The 21,899-nt window shown below is 43.6% G+C and overlaps 1 protein-coding gene across 3 annotated transcripts in view; it reads right to left on the bottom strand.

Moving 5' to 3' along the window:
• NUP214 (nucleoporin 214) overlaps positions 1-21,213 on the bottom strand; it is a 103,215-nt gene extending 82,002 nt beyond the window's left edge. For all 3 annotated transcript variants that reach the window (XM_041724983.1, XM_041724986.1, XM_041724984.1), the window contains exons 1-13: positions 21,076-21,213; positions 18,406-18,601; positions 17,661-17,812; positions 16,440-16,638; positions 15,504-15,574; positions 14,324-14,387; positions 13,765-13,868; positions 12,616-12,722; positions 11,898-11,964; positions 8,308-8,434; positions 7,022-7,183; positions 3,449-3,896; positions 1,589-1,761 (exon numbers count right to left, since the gene is read on the bottom strand). In XM_041724983.1, the coding sequence (XP_041580917.1) occupies positions 1,589-1,761; positions 3,449-3,896; positions 7,022-7,183; positions 8,308-8,434; positions 11,898-11,964; positions 12,616-12,722; positions 13,765-13,868; positions 14,324-14,387; positions 15,504-15,574; positions 16,440-16,638; positions 17,661-17,812; positions 18,406-18,601; positions 21,076-21,120 (1,915 nt within the window). In that variant the 5' untranslated portion in view covers positions 21,121-21,213. The remainder of the gene's footprint in view (positions 1-1,588; positions 1,762-3,448; positions 3,897-7,021; positions 7,184-8,307; positions 8,435-11,897; positions 11,965-12,615; positions 12,723-13,764; positions 13,869-14,323; positions 14,388-15,503; positions 15,575-16,439; positions 16,639-17,660; positions 17,813-18,405; positions 18,602-21,075) is intronic.
• Between the last annotated feature and the right edge of the window lie 686 nt (positions 21,214-21,899).

Here is a 21,899-nt window from a genome sequence, read left to right as displayed (position 1 = left end):
AAGGGAGTCTAGAGTGCCAATGGAATTGTGATCCATGGTGTTATTCCCAGCACCCTCCAAACTTTAAGAATTAAACAATGGCAATGGCAGGGCAGGGTGATCTGGGTAGTAAGCAATGGAAATGGAGATCGTGTATGGGCATCATGGTTCAAATTTTCTCTCCTACGCTGAAAATAGATGTGAAAAGACTAAGCCACGACTCCTTAACTTTCTGGGTCATAGACAGATGTCTTTCAGAATTGGAAGAAAGTCCTAGAATGAGGTGACTTTGGCAAACTCCACAGGCAGTCTTTTCTCCTGGGCAATAGGTAAGATAGGTATGAGAGAGGATTTCAAGAATTCACAACTCAGTGCCTGCTCAATATTTACCAAGATAACATTATTCCTGACATTCAAACACTAAATGGTTACCCAAACATGTCTGGCTAGGTATCATAGCTGACATTCATGAAAATAACCCACTAAAAAATTGAGAGAGACGTGGCAAATACCATGCTAACCACATGAGCAAATTCACACTACTCATATCAGGACAAAACAAAGTCATGGGACATGTATGTACCCATCACCTATGTGGTATTCTGCCCAAAACGTTTAAATGGTATTTCGTTGTGTGGAAACAATCAAGTCCAAATTGAGGGACTATTCCCAAACCACTGGCTTGACCTCTCCACAAACATGAATGCGGGGAAAGATGAGAATGGCAAAGAAATGTTTGACACTGAGACTAAAAACTGGAAAAACTGGAATAGGACATGTGGTCCTTGACTGGAGGGGACAAAGCCATAAAGACCACTACCGGGACAACTACAGAAGTGTCAATGAGGGCTACAGAGTAGATTATGGTTAAATCTCCTTAGTGTGATAATGTATCACGTACCCCCATATTTAAGAGATACGTGCTTACACATTTAGGGGTGAAGTGCCTACAATTAACTCTCAAATATTTTAGAAAAAAAATTTTTGCTAAAAAGAACACAAAGCATATGGCACCAAATGTTACCAAGTGTTGTCTTGGCAGAGGGAGGGCACAGTATTCATTAGACAGTTCATGCAACCTTTCTGCAAATATGAAAGGAAAAAAAAAACAGGTACATCTGGTCATGGAGTTGTACCATGCCCTTCGATCCAACTTGGTTATGAGAACCAATTCCACTTGTCATCTTTATTTAATAGACTTGCTCACAGTAGGGCTGGTGTGAAAATCACAGGACAACCATCAGAGGCAGTAAGCCTAAGTCACTGCAGGCTTTTCCTCCTCAAGGGAACTTCATGGATTGTTCTATAACTGCCCTTCATGTAGGGCAGGCTCCACATGAAGACAGATGTCACACAGCAAGAGACTTCCTTTGAATCATCAAGCACACTTAGCATCATGAAAAATGTTGGGAGTGCAAAGCATGGCAGCACCATGGCCACAGCAATCTTCCCAACTGAGAGTACAAAGGTTAGAGCTCATCAGTGTGAGGTACAGGAAGCAAGAACGAATGATCTAGTCTGACTATGGCAGCTCGGGCTCTTGACAATGGAAACATGCAAACATAAGAATTTGGGGCTGAGCTCTGGAGCACTTTGCTTCAAATCATACCTGATGCCGAGGGGGAGACTGAGGACTTTGAAGACACGGAGCCCGGTGGTGCTGAGAGGGGCGTGGGGTGGCTGAGGGGTCCAGAAGCGGCTGGCTTGGAGGTGGAGGGGAACGGCAGCGCGGGTGCACCCTGGGAGCTGATGGCAGGAGCGGAGGGAGCCACTGCAGTGAACCTGAAACGGCGGCCCAACTGTGTGAGAAGCGCTCTCAAGAAGGCTCCTTCACATTGATCATGAGCAATGCCACCAATGGATAACTTACAGCTCCTATAGTTTTCTTTGTGAAACATAATGTTTAGCTATTTCTTATAAAAAGCGAATGCTGCAAGGAAACATTTATCTTATCCTCTGTGTACTAAGGAGTCAACCATTCCATGAATATAACAAGCTCTTTATACGAAGGAGAAATGAAGTTTATCAGGTTGTGAAATATTTATTTTCTCTTCTATCAAACCAAGTGGAAAAAAAAAAAAAAGAGGCTAGGACTCTGTTACACTTAGGAATGTCTAGTATTGTCCTGCTGATGAAATTACTGAGAACTCACTTTGGGGCGCTCACCTCCTCTGGAGAGTCAGAAAGGCAGAGGAAAGCAGATCACTACCTTTAGGGTGCTCATAGACATGGAAAGTTAAGTTTTACCTACAGGGCAAAAGCCTGTAAACAATCTAAATTGTCCAGCATGAGCTGACTGGCCACATACAGTACAGTGAGGCTACAAAGTAGAATCTTTTTTTTTTTTTAAAGATTTTATTTATTTATTTATTCATGAAAGACACAGAGAGAAAGAGGCAGAGACAAAGGCAGAGGGAGAAGCAGGCTCCATGCAGGGAGCCTGATGTGGGACTCGATCCCGGGACTCCAGGATCACGCCCTGGGCCAAAGGCAGGCACTAAACCGCTGAGCCACCCAGGGATTCCCCTACAAAGTAGAATCTTAAGCAGCCGTTAGAATGAAGTGGCTGTGTGACAATGGCAGCAGCAAGGGTGACAGCCAGCACTGCCTCCGTGGCAACGAAAGGCAGCAAAGGAGAGCAGGAAAGCTTGGGAGTTATGGGGTATCAGTGATCACTTTCTGCAGAAGGCTTGCATTCTAGCAGGGAGAACACAAGCCGCAGATAAAAACGTCCAAAATGGGATGTGAGTGAGGACCCACACGTGGAAGAAACCGAGGACCATGTTAAGGAGTCTGGACTATCCAGGAAGAGCAGTGAGAAGCCCCTGGGGACTGTCGCACAGGGGAGTCACCTGACACGGGCACAACTTCACAGACCGTCGTAGTGGCTGTCACAGAGCAGTTCACAGAGTAAAGGGACAGAAGGATTCTAAGAGATTCACTCCCCCAACCCAGGATGTCTATTCCTTATTGCTTCATTTTTTAAAATAAGGATTATCAGGGTGCCTAGGTGGCTTAGTTGGTTAGGGGTCTGCCTCTTGATTTTGGCTCAGGTCATGATCTCAGGGTTGTGAGATCCAGCCCCAAGAGTCCACCTCCAAACTGGGTGTGGAGCCTGCTTGGGATTCCCTCTCCCTCTGCCTCTCTCAAAAAACAAGCTAAATAAATAAAACAAAATAAAAATAGGAATACCTTCTATATTTAAAATCTAAAAAGCAAAAACCAGCATATAAACATAAACTTCTAATGATTAAAAAAAAAATTCATCTAAGAGACTCTCCTGGACTCCATCCATTGATTAGATGTAAACCTTTTATGTTTAAATTCTCACCATTTGCAGTTACCATTTTGGAAAACAGGAAAAAGAGAAAATTTATTGTAACTCCACCCACCGTGACTCTATTTCCAGAGAACATGATGTTTCTACTAATGCCACAGAAACAGCGAACTTTCTTCAAGTGTTACTTACTTCTCACTAAGGTTGACCTTGACTGCAGAGGCTGAGGGTGGGAAAGCAGGCTTCAGTCCTATATTTGGAGCAGAGACACTTGGCATCGGCGTGCTTTCCAAGGTAGGCTTAAACCCCGAGGATCCAAAGGAGAACGAGGTTGCAGATGGTGTCATGGGAGAGGCCACAGGGGTGGGCACTAGGGAGGCTTGAGGAGGGGGAACAAAAGAAAAGGTGGATGCGACAGAGCCACTGGAATATGGAGGGGGCTCCCCTGGGACAGAACCAGATGACTTCAAGGATGAAGAACCAAAGGAGAACACGGCAGGGGCTCCAACAGCAGAAGGCACAGAGAAGGTGGAGGAGGGGGCAGCCAGCGACGAAGGTGGGCCAGAGACTGGAGCTGCAGGGGTTGGCGTGTCGAGCTTCTGTGGGGCTTGAGAGGAGGTTGGCGTAGTGGGAGTACTGCCTGCAGTAAATGAAATGGAGAAAAAGGAAGACAGAAGTTAGCACCGCAACAGTGGAGGTCCATACGGCAGAAAGCAAGTGGAAAGAAACTCGCAGCGGAGGGAAGACAGAAAGAAAGGTCCTAGTTCAAGAGCGGGGGAGAAAAGAGAGCAGGGCTGATGGGGGACCTGCCACAGCAAACTTTCTACATAGTAAGATGGATAAAACTTTAGAGGAAAAGAGAGACAGGGAAAGGCATTAAGTTAACAGGACTTCATGGACACACAGGTAAATCCCAGAGGAAAAATGCGTGTCTCGGTTAGGGATAAAGAAACCATTCTGCAACATTTCACAGCAATCAGGAAAAAACTTCCCTTCAGATCTCCACTTCAGTTACTAAAAGCAATTCCAGCTAAATTAAAGATGTCCACGTACACAAAAGCTCACGTATACATGCATCTCAAAACAAAGGAGACAAAAAGTGAGTGAAGTCACTGAATCTAACAACCTGAAATTTAGAAGTGACCAAAAGAAAAAAAAAAAAAAAATCACAAAAGGAAAAGATGAAAAAAAAAAAAAAAAAAGGAAAAGATGAAGATTTGACTGTGTAACAACAGTTACATAAAAGGTAAATGAAATTTTAAAAATCTGTAGCAAACATGTTTTATATTTTTAAAAAAACTCACATAAACTGAGATAAAGAAATTTCAAAAAAAATTCCAAGACTACGATATAAGCTGAGAACCTAATTCATAAAATAATACATTCAATCTGTGTGCAATAAAAAAAAATGCAAATTTAAATAAGGCATATTTTTTATTGTCCTTAAAATTTAAATATGTATAACCCCTTATGCTTGGAAGGGTAACATGAACCTGAAAACTTTTATCCCTAGTAGGCACCAAATTTAGCATAATCTTTTAGAAAATACTTTAGCATTGTCTCAAAAAAATCATAAAAAATGGACTCAGAAATCCCACTTCTAAGAATAAAGCCTACAAAAATAACCTAACATGAAAAACACATTTAATACAACCCAAATGCTGAAAGATGTTCAATGGAATAGTAAGCACTCTTTTATGTGAATCACAAAGATTATATAAGAACACAGAAACACAATTTAAATTAAAAACCTACACACCAATGGTATATACAATAGAATTACAACAACGAAGAAAGATGTTTATGAAAAAAACACGAGAAGAGGAGGGCAGGTTTAAATTTTTTTCTATTTTCCCAACTTTCTATAAATGTGTTAATTTGCCAAATTCAATTAACTCAATAAATATACTAAAAAATAGTATTTTTTTTAATCAATAAACTTATTTTAGTGGGTCTCCACTCTTCCAAACTGTCTGAGCTGTAAATTTACCTTCACTATGTCAAAAGTAATGAAACACTTACGATACAAGTATGAAAATACTTCTAAAAAAGAAGACCTCAGTGAATTGTCGCTTTTATGGAAGCATAATAATGCAAGCAAATTTATTGTTAATATTTCTTTCACACAGGGCAGCCCTGGTGGCGCAGCGGTTTAGTGCCGCCTGCAGCCCGGGGCGTGATCCTGGAGACCCGGGATCGAGTCCCACGTCAGGCTCTCTGTGTGGTGCCTGCTTCTTCCTCTGCCTGTGTCTCCGCCTCTCTCTCTCTCTCTCTGTCTCTATGAATAAATAAAATTTTAAAAAATATTTAAAAAAATAAAATTTCTTTCACACAATAAATAGGGAACCAGAAACCACCAACTTCTTTAAAAACACAAACATGGGCAGCCCAGGTGGCTCAGTGGTTTAGGGTCGCCTTCAGCCCGGGACGTGATCCTGGAGACCCGGGATCGAGTCCCACATCGGGCTCCCTACACTGAGCCAGCTTCTCCCTCTGCCTGTGTCTCTGCCTCTCTCTCTCTCTGTGTCTTTCATGAATAAATATATAAAATATTAAAAAAAAAACCTTAAAAAAAAAAACCACAAACATATAGATAATTGTCACTTCCACACACATTCAGTAGACCAACATGAAGAGTACATATAGGACCCGAAAGAAATTAGAGGCACTTTAATTGAAAATAGAACTGAACATAGGAAAACTGCCGCACTGCTACTTCTGATCATTCACCAAAGCAAATGCGGAGCAGTAGCGTAAAAATGAGCAGAACCATTCGTGTCTTCTGGGTCTACCACCTGGGCTTTAGCTATAGCTGGCAGGCTACTTTCTCCCCCTTCAATGGCTCTCTTCTGCTCATCTAAACATGGCTACCACCTCTGGACCAAGCGTGAGGCAAAAAATAAAACTAGCCTCTGCTTGTGCTCGAGGATTTGATGCGCTAGGAGCAAAGTCCTTCACACTGGACTATGCTCAGAAGTAAACATCACCCTGCTCTCACAAGTGATACTGTCACTGTGAAAATACAAATTAGTGTTTACATGTGTGCATTTATGTATATGAAGAATATGGACCAAAATGTTAATAACTATGGCTATTGCTTGATGACTGATGGGCTCTTAAGTGATTGTGTACTTTCTAATTTTCCTCCAATAAACATATACTACTCAAGCAATATTTTCAAAGAGGAGGGGAGAAAAACCTAAAGTAAATTAAATATAAACAAAAATAAAATCACCATGTTCCCACTGCCCAGATATAACCACTATTTAGATTTTAATATCCAACTTTCTAGTATTTTCCCTATGTACATATTTTTTTTCTCAATGAGAAAGAAATCATAAAGCATACAGTGCTTTTTCATGATACATTCGACTACAGCTTTGTCAACAAATGCAACATTTTTAAGTTCCGTGGCATTCACGGTATGCACATACGAAGACATATTTAACCAATCCTCTGGGACTAAACATGTTGGTAGGATTCAGACCATATGACACAGGGTGCTGTAACAGGATACTGTTGGTAGATTACCTGATGGGATTCATTTGGCTGAGTTTCCTTTTCTTTAAAGTAAAGGTTGGAGAATAAAGCTTGTGGGTGAGAGGATGCAAGAATGTGCATGTGTTCAAGGAAAAGTCCCTGCTTCGTTCAGACTGGCTCAAGGAAGAGGATCATTATGTGTCCCTACACAGTGTTCATCCCTGGGGATGGTCCAGAACGAGCCCATGGCACTCCCTCTGTGACAGAGCAGAAAGAGGCACGTACCTGACGACTTGGGTTGTCGCTCTCCTTCTAATGAGAGCCGCTCTGGCATCTTGATGAGGCACCTAACCCCGGGATTTTGATTGATCATATAAAATGGACAGAGCACACCGTCTGTTGAAAGTAACATAAGAACTGGAGCAGGAGGAAGAGTTTTCTCATCATCTGTTAAGAAAATAAGCACAAGTGAAAAATGAACCAAGTCCCGAAGGCAAAGACTGTTCTAAGCAAGAAGGCTACAGTAGACTCGCCCCAACAGTAGCTCAAGACTGTTTGCTCTGATTCATATCTGAACAGCCTCGAGAGCACTGGCTCTTGAAAGAGAACTACTGCCATTCTCAGTGGCTACCATCATGCCAGACCCTGCAGGGAAGTTCCAGTAGTCCTATGGCAGCTGTGACTGTCCCTGAGCTCCTAAGACTTTGACGAGTGTCTCAGGGTTCATGATGTCCCAAGACAGGTGTCTCTAGGAGGGGGCTGGCCTAGCAGAAACTACAGACTACACACTTTGGAAAATACACAGGACATAGAAAGGTAAGTCAAACTACTTTATATTCATTCACAGTTCAATCCTAAGATGTATTTTGTCAATTAGGACTTGAAGAGACTCAGAATAAATGAACTAAGGAGACCAAATAATCTTACCAGGGAAAGGACAGGAAGGAACTTAGTGGTGCTCGACAATGACACCTCTCTAAATTGAAGTACCAAAGAGCATAGGGCATGAATTCCACTATACTGGTGCATCTCACAGACTGCAGCCCTATCTTGCTCCAAGAGAGAAGACCCATTCGTAGCACAAATTCAGGCCTGCCCTGGAAGCCAAGTGCTTGAGGTCCCCATTCTCTGATCTGTGTCTTTAAACCAAGCACTGCTATGCAGTACTGGACTAGGGTGCTGTTTCTGTGGGAGGCCGCTGGGAAACTGGAATGCTCGGAGAAACAAGGCAATGAGATCCTTCTATTCTAGATTTCACCTATACATGAAAGCACAGATAGGCATGCGTGAGTGTACACACGGGTGCGCGTGCGCGCGTGCGCGCGCGCGCACACACACACACACACACACACACACACACACACACACAGAGTCTGGCTTTTGTCTTATCAATGAATGTCAATCAAGTTAATCTAGTGGCATCACAATGCACTCTGTATCATTCTTCAAGTAGCAATGCACTACCAGAAGTTAAGTGCCCCGTAGAGTAGATTCTGTCATGAACACGCAGAACAGGATTTCAATATCAACCACGACCACTTTTGCACTGAGCTACATCAGGCCACACTTACTGAGGGTGATTTCCACTTGATTAGTATAGTCTATGGCAACTCCCACAGGCAGCGAGTCATCACTCTTGTCTGTCACAGGCAGTTCAGCTCGACTGGAATCCTCCAGGAGCCAAGATTCCCAATTAATCTGGAAAAAAGAAGTAAAGATGAAAAAGCTTTGTTGGTTAGAGCTTTGCACTGGTCCTCCCATATTTCAAAAAGGAGAGAAGAAGACAATTCACTCGGTTTAGATTTATGTGTTGACCAGACTCTGAAATTTGGGAAGATGGTCTAAAAGCAACGGGCATCCTAGCAAGTGAGGGGTTAATTTTCCAAATTAACCCATGTGTTCCCGGTATACCAAGTACCTGCCCTGTGAATAACCACTATCGTGAACACTTTCCCATGTACTGTCTACCCCAACTAGGTACATTCCTAAACGTGGTGGATAAATCTAATACCTGCACCAAACAGTTATTAGCTGATCTTGGAAATGTGGGATTGGCACAAGGAACTTCAGTTGATTGCTACTGTGGTCTTGAGCAATGTGGCTTGTAGGGCTGGCCAGATGCCCTATGCCCACTTGTCAATGGACAGAATTACCCTTAGTTCTTATCCTCCCAGATCTTGGCATCTGTTCCTCCCATGGGGCCCTTCCTGCCTTCAGGGTTCTTGAGAAACCACTGAGTCTTTCCAATAAACTCTTCTGCTTATGTCTGTGCTTGAATGGGCTATATTCCTGCCAATATATGATTTGATTTTTTTTTTTAAAGATTTTATTTATTCACTCCTGAGAGACACAGAGAGAGGTGCAGAGACACAGGCCGAGGGAGAAGCAGGATCCTTGCAAGGAGCACTCATATGGGACTTGATCCTGGGATCACGCCCTGAGCCGAAGGCAGACGCTCAACTGCTGAGCCATCCAGGCATCCCTATGATCTGATTTTTAAAAACCACACATTTGTCTAACTTTCAGTGTTGACCAAAACTGGGCAGCACAACTCAAAAGGAAATAATGCTATATGAATAACAGAGAGAAAACAAAAAGCTCTTCAGGAAAGGGAATGTAATCATACTCCATGACTTAGCTATGGTGTGAATAATAATTGCATTCATAATAATGTAAATAAAGTTGATATCAAGTTTGAAAAACAATCTACAGGGCAGCCTCGGTGGCGCAGCTGTTTAGCGCCACCTGCAGCCCACGGCGTGATCCTGGAGACCAGGGATCGAATCCCACGTCGGGCTCCCTGCATGGAGCCTGCGTCTCTGCCTCTCTCTCTCTCGCTCTGTATCTCTCATGAGTAAATAAAATAAAATATTATATAAAAAAAAAAGAAAATCTATAGACAAAATAAAGAAAACTTAATAATTACTACAGAACAGAATGCAACAGTACCAGTTTTGATTCTGCAAAAGACAAGCTACAGATGAGAACAGCAGTGAGGTGGGAGTGGGGAAGGTATGCTAAAGGCAAGAGTGGGAGAGAAGGTTATTCCTACACAAAGTAGAGAGTCAAGAGATACTGTGTGTAGTGATAACTAAGAAATGGAAGATTAAAAGTATTACTTACAGTTACAAAGGTAACCAGCAGAAGAAACTACAATAGTGCTGTAACCCCGTTGAAGGGAAAGACGAGGATTTGAGGGCCATATGTAAGTAAGCTATATTGTTATCTACCACAACACCTAAGGTCTAAAACAAATAATCGTTAACTAGTGATGAAGCAATTATTTTTTTTTTAGACGTCAGGAGGGGCAAAGTGAGAGAGAATCTTAAGCAGACTCCATGCCCAGCACAGAGCCTGACACAGGACTCGATCTCCAACCCTGAGATCACAATGTGAGCCAAAATTCAGAGTCAGACGTTTAACCAACTGAGCCACCCAGGTGCCCTTAAGATTATTTAGGGATAAGGAGGTAATCTTTAAAAGCAAAAATTTACAAGTTAAAAATGTCCCCTCTAAACAGGGCTGGATAAGGATGGAGTAGGCAGGGGTAATCTTTTTTTTTTCTTTTATAAATCCTTTCCACTACTTGATTTTTTAGCCATGTACATAAATTATCCTGATAAAAAACAAAAATACAAGTATATTTTAAACGTGTCAGTACATAAGATAGCTGTGCTCATAGGAAATTGCTCCTAAAGACAATCTAAGGCTTCACATCAGACTAACTCTGGCCTGTGACCCCAAAGCGCTCATCCTAGATACTATGAGAGCCATGTACTTATAGTGGACCACCCTGCCACCAGAGAATGAGGGATAAATACTGAATGGTTGGAGAGGTCTAAGTCTCTGTGTGTGGGGCGCATACAACATTTTTTTTTTTTTAAAGACATTTTTATTTTATTTTTTATTTTTATTTTTGATAGTCACAGAGAGAGAGAGAGAGAGAGAGAGAGAGAGAGAGAGAGGCAGAGACACAGGCAGAGGGAGAAGCAGGCTCCATGCACCGGGAGCCCGACGTGGGATTCGATCCCGGGTCTCCAGGATCGCGCCCTGGGCCAAAGGCAGGCACCAAACCGCTGCGCCACCCAGGGATCCCGCATACAACATTTTTAAACTCAAGGCAGAGTTTTAAGCAGAAAAGTTTCCTGGGGCACCTGGGTGGTAAGAGTTAAAACTGCCTCTCAGTTTCAGCTCAGGTTGTGATCTTGGGATTGTGGGATAGAGCCCTGTGTCAGGCTCTGTGCTCAGCCCAGTCTGCCTGAGTTTTTCTCTCCCTCTGTGCACACTCTTTCTTGCTCTAATAAATCTTAAAAAAAAAAAAAAAAAGTTTCCCTTTTATCACGTCCTTCTGTGGTCACTGTACATAACCTACCTTGGTTGAGGATGGGTTACCACAATCACCTCAGCCCAATTCCTGTCTGCAAGGAGGACAGAGCACAAGAAGGGAGGTGGGTGCTTACACACATGGGTGCTTTTAGCTCTCGGGTGGTTTTTCAAAGTGAAATAGAAAGTATTGCTGGTGAGTCGCAATTTGATATGGTCTGCATGTTTCTCTCCATTAGTCAAGGATGGGTTAGAGGTAACTGAACGGAAGGGGCAGTTTCAAGCAACAGGAAGTAAATAAAGGTGGTGAAACAGAACAAGGCAGAAAATCCTCCTACACACCCAGGTGTGCTCCTGTGGGAAGCTGATTATATCTATGCTTCCACAGATCGTGAGTGGATCCTGAAAGGACAGAAGGGCTTTTTAAGACAGTGGGGGAGGGCAGCCCCGGTGGCTCAGTGGTTTGGTGCTGCCTGCAGCCCGGGGTGTGATCCTGGAGATCCGGGATCGAGTCCCACGTCTGGCTCCATGTGTGGAGCCTGCTTCTCCCTCTGCCTGTGTCTCTGCCTCTCCCTCTCTGTCTCAATAAATAAATTAAAAAAAAAAAAAAAAGACAGTGAGGGAGCTGCTGAGTTTGAAACCCACATCTGTCCCACGCAAAATCCAAGCCACATGGCCCAAGGCACTCCGTCACATCAGCCAAGTGTCAGCTTTGCTCTCATCCAGAAACTCATTCAAAAGGATGTGGCTTCATCTAAACCTTCACCACATAGTTAACTCCTCCAAGAATCTTTCTCAGAAAAGTGTCACATAAAAGTCACCGAAGAGTGAAATTTACCTGATCTGTCTGTCGAGCAAGGATACTGACTTCTGTTGAAGCTGCAGATGCTGCCAGCACTAAATCCCTTGAAAGAACAAAAGCAGGAGACCGTTAAATTCAAACGTAGCAACAGTTCTAACCCAACTTGAGCCTGCGGTGGCGTCCATGAGGACTTCCGTGTGATGTCAAGGAGGAAGGTGAGGTCTTCTATATGGTTGAAGAAAGGTGAGAAGATTTTAGATGTAAAGTTTAACTTCTTAGTTCATTAGGATAAAGCCCTGGAGACTCAGCCAACTCCTTATGTATTTCTGACAAAGGTCAGAGACATGACAAAATCCAGTCAGAATTTCCATTAAGTCTACTGCCCTGTAAACAGAGAGATCTGGTGAAATCGTGGACAGAAGCTTTGCTTCAAGTTATCTATCTTTCAAGGGGAAGTTTTTGCTCTCAAAGGGACACATTTAATACATTCCTTAAATATTATATTGTCATAAGTCATCACTGGGGTTATTGAGAAAATGGGGTTTTTAAGATTAGTAAGTATTCGATCCAGATAATTTAAGATTGGGGAAACAGAAGTAGTCAGAGGCATTATCCAGCCTCAGAGGAAAATATGTTCAAGGGCATAAATTCTCTATTCTCCTTCCCTACAGAAAAGAATCTCAAAGTGGGAACAAAGCAATGCAGGTAGGACCCGACAGAGAGAGAAGGAATCCATCCTGGCTTCTCAGCTCACCATTCTTCAATGTAACTGAGGTAGTAATGGTGCTGCCTCTCTGTGCAGCTGCCATAGCAGGGCTCCATAAAGTTCACAAATATCTCTGGGTGCTTTTCTTCTTTTTTCTACAATATAAACGAAAGGAGAAAAAAAAAATCCCACATGCAATTTTTCTTTAATTCTACACAGTTAAAGAATCTCAAAAACTAAAACCATTTACACTTTATGAGAAAATTCACTCAAAAATCTCTGTCCAGGGACACCTGGGTGGCTCATCAGTTTAGCATCTGCCTTCGGCTCAGGGCATGATCCTGAGGTCCAGGATCGAGTCCCGCATTGAGCTCCTTGCAAGGAGCCTGCTTCTACCTCTATGTCTCTGCCTCTCTCTTTCTCATGAATAAATATTAAAAAAAAAAAAAAAAAAAAAACTCCGTCCAAATATACAGACATCCTATAAAGACAGAGTTGAGGAATACAAGGAATATGAGCCGTGGCCACTAACTGAACTAGATTCAAACTGTTTTTTCACTTTCTGGCCATGGGACAGGCATGGATGGACTGCTCACTTCTCTGATAATTTTTCTAGGGTCTGTGGTGGGCCTGATGAACTTACTCCACACTCTGTCTTAAGCGTGGAACAAAATGATACATATGAAGAGTTTAGCCCAGAACATGGAACCTAAGAAGGAGTCAATAAATGCCAAAGCTAATCTGATCTCTGGGAATAGAAAATCTTAATAAGTTCTTAAAATAAGGACCTCAAAAACATATTTTTAAAATTCAACTTTGTCAGGAACACTGTAATTTTGGCCCCCAGGCCACGGGACAGCATTCAAGTTTTATGCTCGAAGTTGTACCATCCCTGCCAGCAAAAAAAGGAAACTAAAGCCTAACCCTAGAACTTTATTAGAAGACCTCTATGATTCTCAAAAGATAAAAATGTCCTTTTCTTTCTTTTTTTTTTTTAAGATTTTATTTATTTATGACAGAGAGAGAGACAGACAGGCAGACAGAGGCAGAGACACAGGCAGAGGCAAAAGCAGGCTCCATGCAGGGAGCCCGACGTGGGACTCGATCCTGGGCCTCCAGGATCACACCCTGGGCTGAAGGTGGCGCTAAACCACTGAGCCACACGGGCTGCCAAAGATGTCCCTTTCATAAACATACCGGGAGGAGAGCCATCACCACATCTGGAGAAGTTTCCAAGGTCCCATCCGCAGCAGCATACACAATTGTGAAGACATAAGTACCGATCCACAGCACATCCAGAACTGAAATACACACACTTTAATAAAGCATCTTATGTTTGGAATAGCCCCCATATGTTCAAAAAATTATCAACCCATGGAGTCCGAGTGCTATAGTTCTAAAAGGTCCAGATTTCACTGACTGAATATAATTCACGAATACAAAGAATTCAAGAAGCCCAAATTCATCCCAAAGTGGCATTTTTTTTTTCCTGGCAGAATAAAAGGATGGCAAATTTTGAAAGGATTCTAATAAAATATCAGGACCCATTTACTATTATTTACCATGAGACACAGGTGTCTACCAGAGGATTATTGTCATGCTGACTTAATTAGCCAACTATAATAATGAGAGTGTCCATGCAGGAGGCATTAACACTTCCCTGAGTGTGCAGCTGCATCACGTGATGTGAAATTTCTGCAAATACTGTGTCACCTCATTAGAGGTGGACCTAGCATAAGAAAAGCAAATGGGTTACCTCTGACAGGATGATCTGACTCATAAAATGGTGGGCAAGGAATGACTTTTTTTTCCTGCAGAGTCTGAAAGAGATGGGGCGGGGGGGGGGGGGGGGAGTGTCAAATGAAACAAACCTAAACCAATGAAACTCTGTCAAATCCAGTATGTTCCCCCCAGAAACCACTGTGCTTCATCTTCCCAGCCAGGAAAGAACTGAACACAGGGAATAGTGAATGACTCCATCCAGGACCCCATCCTACTGAAATCTCCCACAAATATGTTCAGGCGTAGAAAGGAGATGCTCAAGCTTATACCATTTATACTAGCAAAGCCACACACACTGACACAGACAACCACCAATAACAGAATAGAGAAGTAAATCATGGTACATCCACACCATGGACTACTATGCAGTCATTCAAAAGAATGGCTCCATATATAATATGTTGGGGGAAAGGACCTTGATAAAGTACTATGTTTAAGACAAAAAAGGCAAAGAGCAAACCAATAAAATTAAGCCAGTTATCTTTTTAGAGGCTACCGCCCTAAGAGTATGTACCAAATCTCATAACAACTTTCTGTAATAACAAGAAATAAAACCTTCACCTCACACCCATACAACTACATTCTCTGCTTTACACCCAAAAACAGTCTCTCAAGGAAGAATGGACAGCAACACAGGCCTCAGAACTGCCTGTGGAACCCTCCTTCCCATCCATGCCTGATGTAACATATATGGATTTACATTGTGATGATATCAGGAAGACCCCAGGGAAAGGATGACAGAGTGACAGGGGCATCCATTGTCTCGGGTGCCTAGAGTTGAAGAAACTGAATCTTTCAGAGGGACTCGGCTACCAAATAATGCTATGCCTTAACTGTTTTGATGGAATGTTTAGATAACACTGTGTAGAATATGACCAGCGTGTATGGTAGACATGTAATGCATCTATACACTATTTGTATAAGCATCCAGAAATGTCTAGAGGCTGCCTCTAAATAAAACACAGAGAGAGCCTCTAGAAGGACTATGGGATAGAAAGGAAGAGTTCCACCCTTTCCTACATTCACTAGTTTACTGATGAATTTGTTGCAGTGAGCATGAATTACATTTTAACAGTAAAAACACTAATAAGCTCCCAAACCATCCCCAAAACAGTACATAACTTAAGAAAAGTGAAGTCCAAGGCAACACTTACAGGAAGATACTGGACCACAGTTCCATTCTGCTTCCCCACTGCCAGCTGCTTTCCTTTGGGGCTCCAGCACACTAAGCAAAGAAGAAAATGCTGCCAATTAAGAACTGAAGAGAATGGAGCAAACTATAGAGGTCTGTACTGAAACAGCCATATAACCACCACTTCCTGTTCCTCTGTCAGTCCATGGGAGACAGGAGGATCATCCTTATTTGGCAAAAGTCCAAAAAAAATTCCTTTTGTTGATACAAACCAATTACGATTTATCACTGGACCATTAAACCAACTGCTAAAAATCTGTTTTCAATAGAGTGTTGTCCAGAAAGCTGGAAAATACGAAACTCTTGTTATCTTTAGATAAGGAGAATAGAGGTTTTCAAGTATCAAGAAATCATTCTCGGGAACCCTGGGTGGCGCAGCGGTTTAGCACCTGCCTTTGGCCCAGGGCGCGATCCTGGAGACCCGGGATCGAATCTCACGTCAGGCTCCCGGTGCATGGAGCCTGCTTCTCCCTCTGCCTATGTCTCTGCCTCTCTCTCTCTCTCTCTGTGTGTGACTATCATAAATAAATAAAAATTAAAAAAAAAAATCATTCACTTACTCCTATCCAAGATTTATAATGCTCTTCCCACAGAGGTAAAAATGACTTCCAGTGTACCATCCACACCACCCTTTTGGGTCCAGAAACAGTCATTCTCAAAAACACATTTCTAAACCATCTGTACCAAAATATTTCTTTCTCCAAAAACCCTATGCACATTCAAGTTAAATCAAGTCTGCTGTTTGGCTTCAAACATTATGGAAATAAAGAACACTTTCTGCTTCTACCAAACAACAACAGATACAACAAAAAACCCCATTTGCGTTTATTTCAGGAAATTAATTTTTAAGGAGATTACCATCACTGTATGTTATAGAGTGAAAGCCTTTATTACCCACCAGATGTTACTGCCACTGTGGAAGGGAGAGTCGCACACACTTTCACTGTTTCTGTGATTTGTAGGACAGCAATGCTGCCATCAGCCAGACAAACTGCCATCATGGAGGGAACAGTGGGGTTCCACTTCATATCGATCACCATGCCTCCTGCATCTTTCAAAAGCTTATGATAGGCAAATGGGCGTTTTTGCTGTTTAGCCTTTTAAAACAAATGCCCAGAAGCAAAAATAAATTGATAAATTAATAAATACATAGACATTTAATAGTCAAAGAAAATTACTGAATATGTATTCTTAAATTACTTCACTTTTCTCCATGGCCATGACCAAAAAAAAAAAAAAAAGAGCTTTACACAACAGTATATTTGTTACAGACAATTTCAACACAACTTTAGAAAACAGCAGTCAATTATTCTAGCACACTGAAGGACTCTCAGCAAGGGAATACACAAATGCAAAATAATAGGAAAAGAGCAAATACTAGATTAAAATCTTGGCTCTGCTTAATAGTGTTGGGTTCTTGAACGTTTATATTCCTTGGGCCTGTTTCTTCATCGATAAAATGAAGACAACAGCACCTACTTTGAGAGGCCGTGGTATATACGAATAAAGACAAGGCATATAAAGCATCAGTACAGAGCCGGGCACAGAGTATAAATACTCAAATTGGGGCAACTGGGTGGCTCAGTCAGTTAAGTGTCTGACTTGGTTTTAGCTCAGGTCATGATCTCAGGGTCCTGAGATCAGTCCACATGTCAGGCTCTCAGCTCAGAGACCACTTGTCCCTCTCTTGCTCCTTCCCTCTTTCTCTCTCTCTCATAAACAAAAATAAAATCTTTAAAAAAAAAATACTCAAATTATTGACAATTATCATTACGAAACTGCTTGGAATGGAAGAATACTCCAGAGGAGGTCAGAGACCTGGGATGTAGGAATTTCTGACATTACTGTTAACTCTACAGCCTTGGGCAAGCCACCTGGGCTTTGGCTGTCTCATACATAAAGGAGAAAAAACACCTTGGGGCAGATGTTATGAAATAATTTCTTGAAGTTCCTTCTATCGCAAGGATCTATGATTCTATAGTTAAGGACTTTTTTTTAAACCCATACTTTAATCTAGAAAATGACTCCAAGGGTCATCCAGGAATTTCTAGGTTATGATTGAATACCAGAAAATCTTTTTTAGGTCTCATGTTGACACTATGGTTTCCCAGTAGTTTACCTCATTTGAAAATGTGCGAACATCAAAAAAAGCGATAATGGAACCATATTCACTGGACATCATGCACACGGAGAGTGTGAGGTTATCACAGCTCAAAGCCAGGTGATGTATCGGGAATTTCATGGGAACCAGCAAGCTTTGAACTTTATCAACTAAGAAAACATAAAAAAAAAGACAAAGCAGAAGCATAAGCCACAACCCCTTTATCTAGGTTTACGTGAAACAATTTTTACATCTACATAAACATATAAGCACATTTTGATACTTGGTCATGCAGTTAAATCTTAGCTTTCTTACAGATGTACAGTGATGCATTAAATAACCCAGACTCTTCCTCAAGGAAACTGTGGCTGTTCTCCCTTGTTAAAAATAATGTCCCGTACCTCTATTTTTACAACAATGCTTCCTGTTTGGACGGCACTATTGTGCCAACTAAAATGCCATGCAAAAAAACCCTTCTCCTAGAGATCCAGAACCCAAGTTCAACTGAACAAAAATAAAAAGCATGGCAGACTAGTCAATTCTTCTTCCTTCTGAGCACAGAGAAACAACTCACCAAAAGGACCAAAGAAAACAACCAGAAAGGCTTCCAGCAAACTACCTGGAACTTAATCTTCTTGGAGATCAACATGAAGACTAATAGCAGTTTTATTTCATATACTAGAATGATTTCTTGGGAACGAGACAACATTAGCACTTCACTACACTCTTCTCTCTACCGTGCAACAAAAAATAAGTAACTTACCTATCTTATTGGGATCATCACCAGGTTTATTTTGAATCAGAAGATTTTTAGTAGGAAAAATCTGCAACCCACTGGCTCCACCAGCAAAGACCAGGCCATATTTGTTGGACACGGCAAGCAGACTCGAGCGTTCCTTGGGCAACTCCTCAGGTGAGTCAAAGATTCTCACCTTCTTCAGTGCTCTAAACTGAAAATCCTGTTGTGGGGGATGAAACCAAGATTAGTTCAGGGAAAAGAGGAAATAAAATCAGGTCTGTTGTTACATTCCTTTTATTTTTTTTTAAAAGATTTTATTTATTTATTCATGAGAGACACAGACAGAGAGAGAGAGGCAGAGACACAGGCAGAGGGAGAAGCAGGCTCCATGCAGGGAGCCAAATGTGGGACTCAATCTCAAGGCTCCAGGATCGCACCCTGGGCCAAAGGTAAGTGCCAAACCATTGCGCTACCCAGGGATCCCTCTGTCATTATATTCCAATAGACCTAAAGAAAAATAAATATTACCCTGAAGCAAGGACTGTGTGGCTCAGCGGTTTTTAAGCTGCCTGTGTGTACTGTAGTACCTGGCATAGGGCTTATCAACGTTTGTTGAATGAAATGAAGTTTTAAAAATTCTTTCACGGAGCCTGCCTTAACTAACCCAGCTCACACCGATCCTTTCCTTTCCCTCTGAACTCCTGGTTTATTGCCCTAACCACCACACATGCTGCACTTCAAAATTCATAATCTTGTCCTATTTCATGCTATGTACTGTCTCATGACCCAGGGTGGTGCTTAAAAACTGTTGTTAAATATTAAAAACATCCCCCAAATACGCTGTTAGCCTGAACTTCCAGTGCAGTACTCAAAAGATATATATATATATATATATATATATCTTTTGAGTATATATACATACACATACATATATATGGAAATAATGACCACAGAACGATAACCAAATCCCAAGAATTGGCTTACCTGCATCAAATACTAAACAAAATTTCATCATAGAAAAGGACAGGTACGGTCAATCTCTTAATTTGCAAGACCCATAAACATACCTAGATGCCATGAAGACATTGAAGACATTAAACCCATGTCCAAAGCCATTAATACAGGCTGTAAGGCCAGATATGGCCTGACCCACCTACCTCTGCTGCCTTACGTCACGGCATTCTGCTTTCCTCCCTCTAGTGCACCATTACCTCTGCAACATACAGGGCCCCTCTATCCTAGACCTGCTTTGTTTCCGTTTCTTTCAGTGTTCATGCTCCTTAGCACTCCAGGGCCTGGGCCTCCTGTCACCATCTTCCACAAGTATAACTACATGCTTTCAAATACAATTTTCCGTGTGTACCACCTCTTGGTAGGAATTCCATAACTTTACCAATCAGTATGTTAAGTGGTACCATATACTGCTGATTTTTTTTTTTCTTCAATTCCAAATCTATCTTAAGTCAAGATTTTGGTATGAAGCTTGTGAATGCCCTTTTGCTCACATCCCAAAAGGGTAAAAGCCAAAGACAGCCTTTATTTTTATACACTTAACAGTGTTTTGTATGAGATCCTTAGCACACCCCACATACTAATTCCCTTAGATTCAGTGTTTTACACACAGGGACTGAAAGCTTAACTGAAATACTCTTAATGCCAAATGAGTACAGTGACCAGGAACTCACACGTTTCCAGATGAAACCATACAGAAGTAGAATGAAATTTTCAGCATTTGTGTGATTCTCATCCTGATAAATCCTAAATATCCTGTCTGGGTCACGATCACATTCATTGTGAAGACCCAGTGGGATGAAAACTTTCCTTTCTGCTATCATCAGGAACCCAAAGGCAGACTGTCATCTTCCAAGTCTGTGGTTCTGAAACCTTTTTATTTCCTTCTGCCCCCCCCCCCCCCAGCATTAGGGGAGAAACTGGCACAGTCTCACTCTCACTGGGTGGCTCACCACCCCTCCCCGCCCCTGTCCTTAGGAATCCCTGCTGTAACTGTGGGGATGGATTACTACTCCCTAAACGCATTTCAGGGACGGGTTCAATCGCCTCAAAGCTTCCCACAACTTCCTCATGACCGTCATTTGGATCACCTGCCCCTCTCTTCAGTTTCCTGACTTTACGCTGATCTCTAACAGCAAAAGAGGCTTCCTATTCCATTCAACTAAAGGTTTTGCAGCGCGGGGGACGAACCCTCCTGGCTCTGCGTTAGGCACGCCAGGACCCTCTTACAAAGTACAAAGTACAGTGAGAGGGTCTTTAAAAAAATAAATAAACCCACCACCTAAACTTCAGCCCATCTGTCAAAAGGGACTTTGGGTAAGTCACTTCCCCAGCCTTGCTATGCTCCTCTCTATTCACAATCCCTCCTAGGGCCGCTGGCACCTCGTACCACGGTATCTGGCAAACACTGAACGCTCAATAAACGGTAATTATTAGCACGACTCCGAGCACCACGTGAAAGTAACTAGGGTAACTGAAGCGGCGCGCGCAAGACCAACAAGGGACCGGGACCGTGCATTCGGCGGGGCTGGCGCGCCGGCGGCACCGCAGAGAGCTCTCCAGTCGCGCAAAAGTGTGCGAGCAGGAGGCGGGAAGCCGGAGAGCCGGCCCCCGCGCTGCGCGGTTCAGCGGGGCTCCCAGGCAGCGCCGGGACTAAGGGAGGGAGGGCGGCCAGTCTCTGACCTTCATCTCCCGCTCGGGGATCATGGCATCCATCTCGTCTCCCATCGCGCCACGCTTAGTTGTTCGAAGCAGCCGCCGCCGCCGCCCGCGGCCTTGCCCCCACTCAGCCCCGGCCGCTCGCAGGCCAACTTCCTTCCCTCTCTCCGCTGGCAGCGCGCAGCAGACGCCGCATTTCCGGCGCGCCTTGGTGACGTCGCGCGCCCGAGCGCCGTGCGGTCGGAGGAGACTGAGCGGCCCTCGGAAGTCGCGCGCTCTCCTGGCCACCGCCTCCCATTGGCCGGGTCGGATGGGGGGTGGGGCGTAGCCCGGGCCCGACGCGCCTGCGCCCTGAAGCTCCGGGGCGCTGCCCTCGGCGTTGTGGCTGGAGCCGGGCGGCCGCGCGTTGGTGGGTGTGGCTGGTTGCGGGGCGCCGGCTCGGTCGCTCTGCGCGGCTTGCGGCGCTGAAGCCTCGCGGTGGCAGGAGGATGTAGGCGGTTCCCAACGGTCCCCGGACGAGAGGAGTTGGGAGCCCGACGGACATTTCCAGGGGCAGCTCCCGGGAGAGGCGTCGGAGGGGGTGTGGAGGGACCCAGGCTCCGAGAGCGGCCGGCCGCGGGGAGCGCAGGGCGCGCGACGTCGGCCTCGTCTGCCCCTGCAGGGCACTCGCCTCGCGGGCGGGAGCCTGGCGCCGCGCGAACTCTTGAGACGTGTTGTGGCAGCTCCGAGACCTCCTCGCTACCCAGGGGCCGCTGCCATGGCTGCCTACCCGCGGAGAGGTGAAGAACGCCTCCCAGGGCCCTCCGCAGGAGGCGGTGAAGGTGACCGACGGCGGCCTTCGCGCAGGC

This window comes from Vulpes lagopus, chromosome 12 (genome assembly GCF_018345385.1).
Source record: "Vulpes lagopus strain Blue_001 chromosome 12, ASM1834538v1, whole genome shotgun sequence".
NCBI lineage: Eukaryota > Metazoa > Chordata > Mammalia > Carnivora > Canidae > Vulpes > Vulpes lagopus.
The sequence above is the reverse complement of the archived record's forward strand: the minus strand, read 5'-3'. Positions and strand labels throughout refer to the sequence as shown.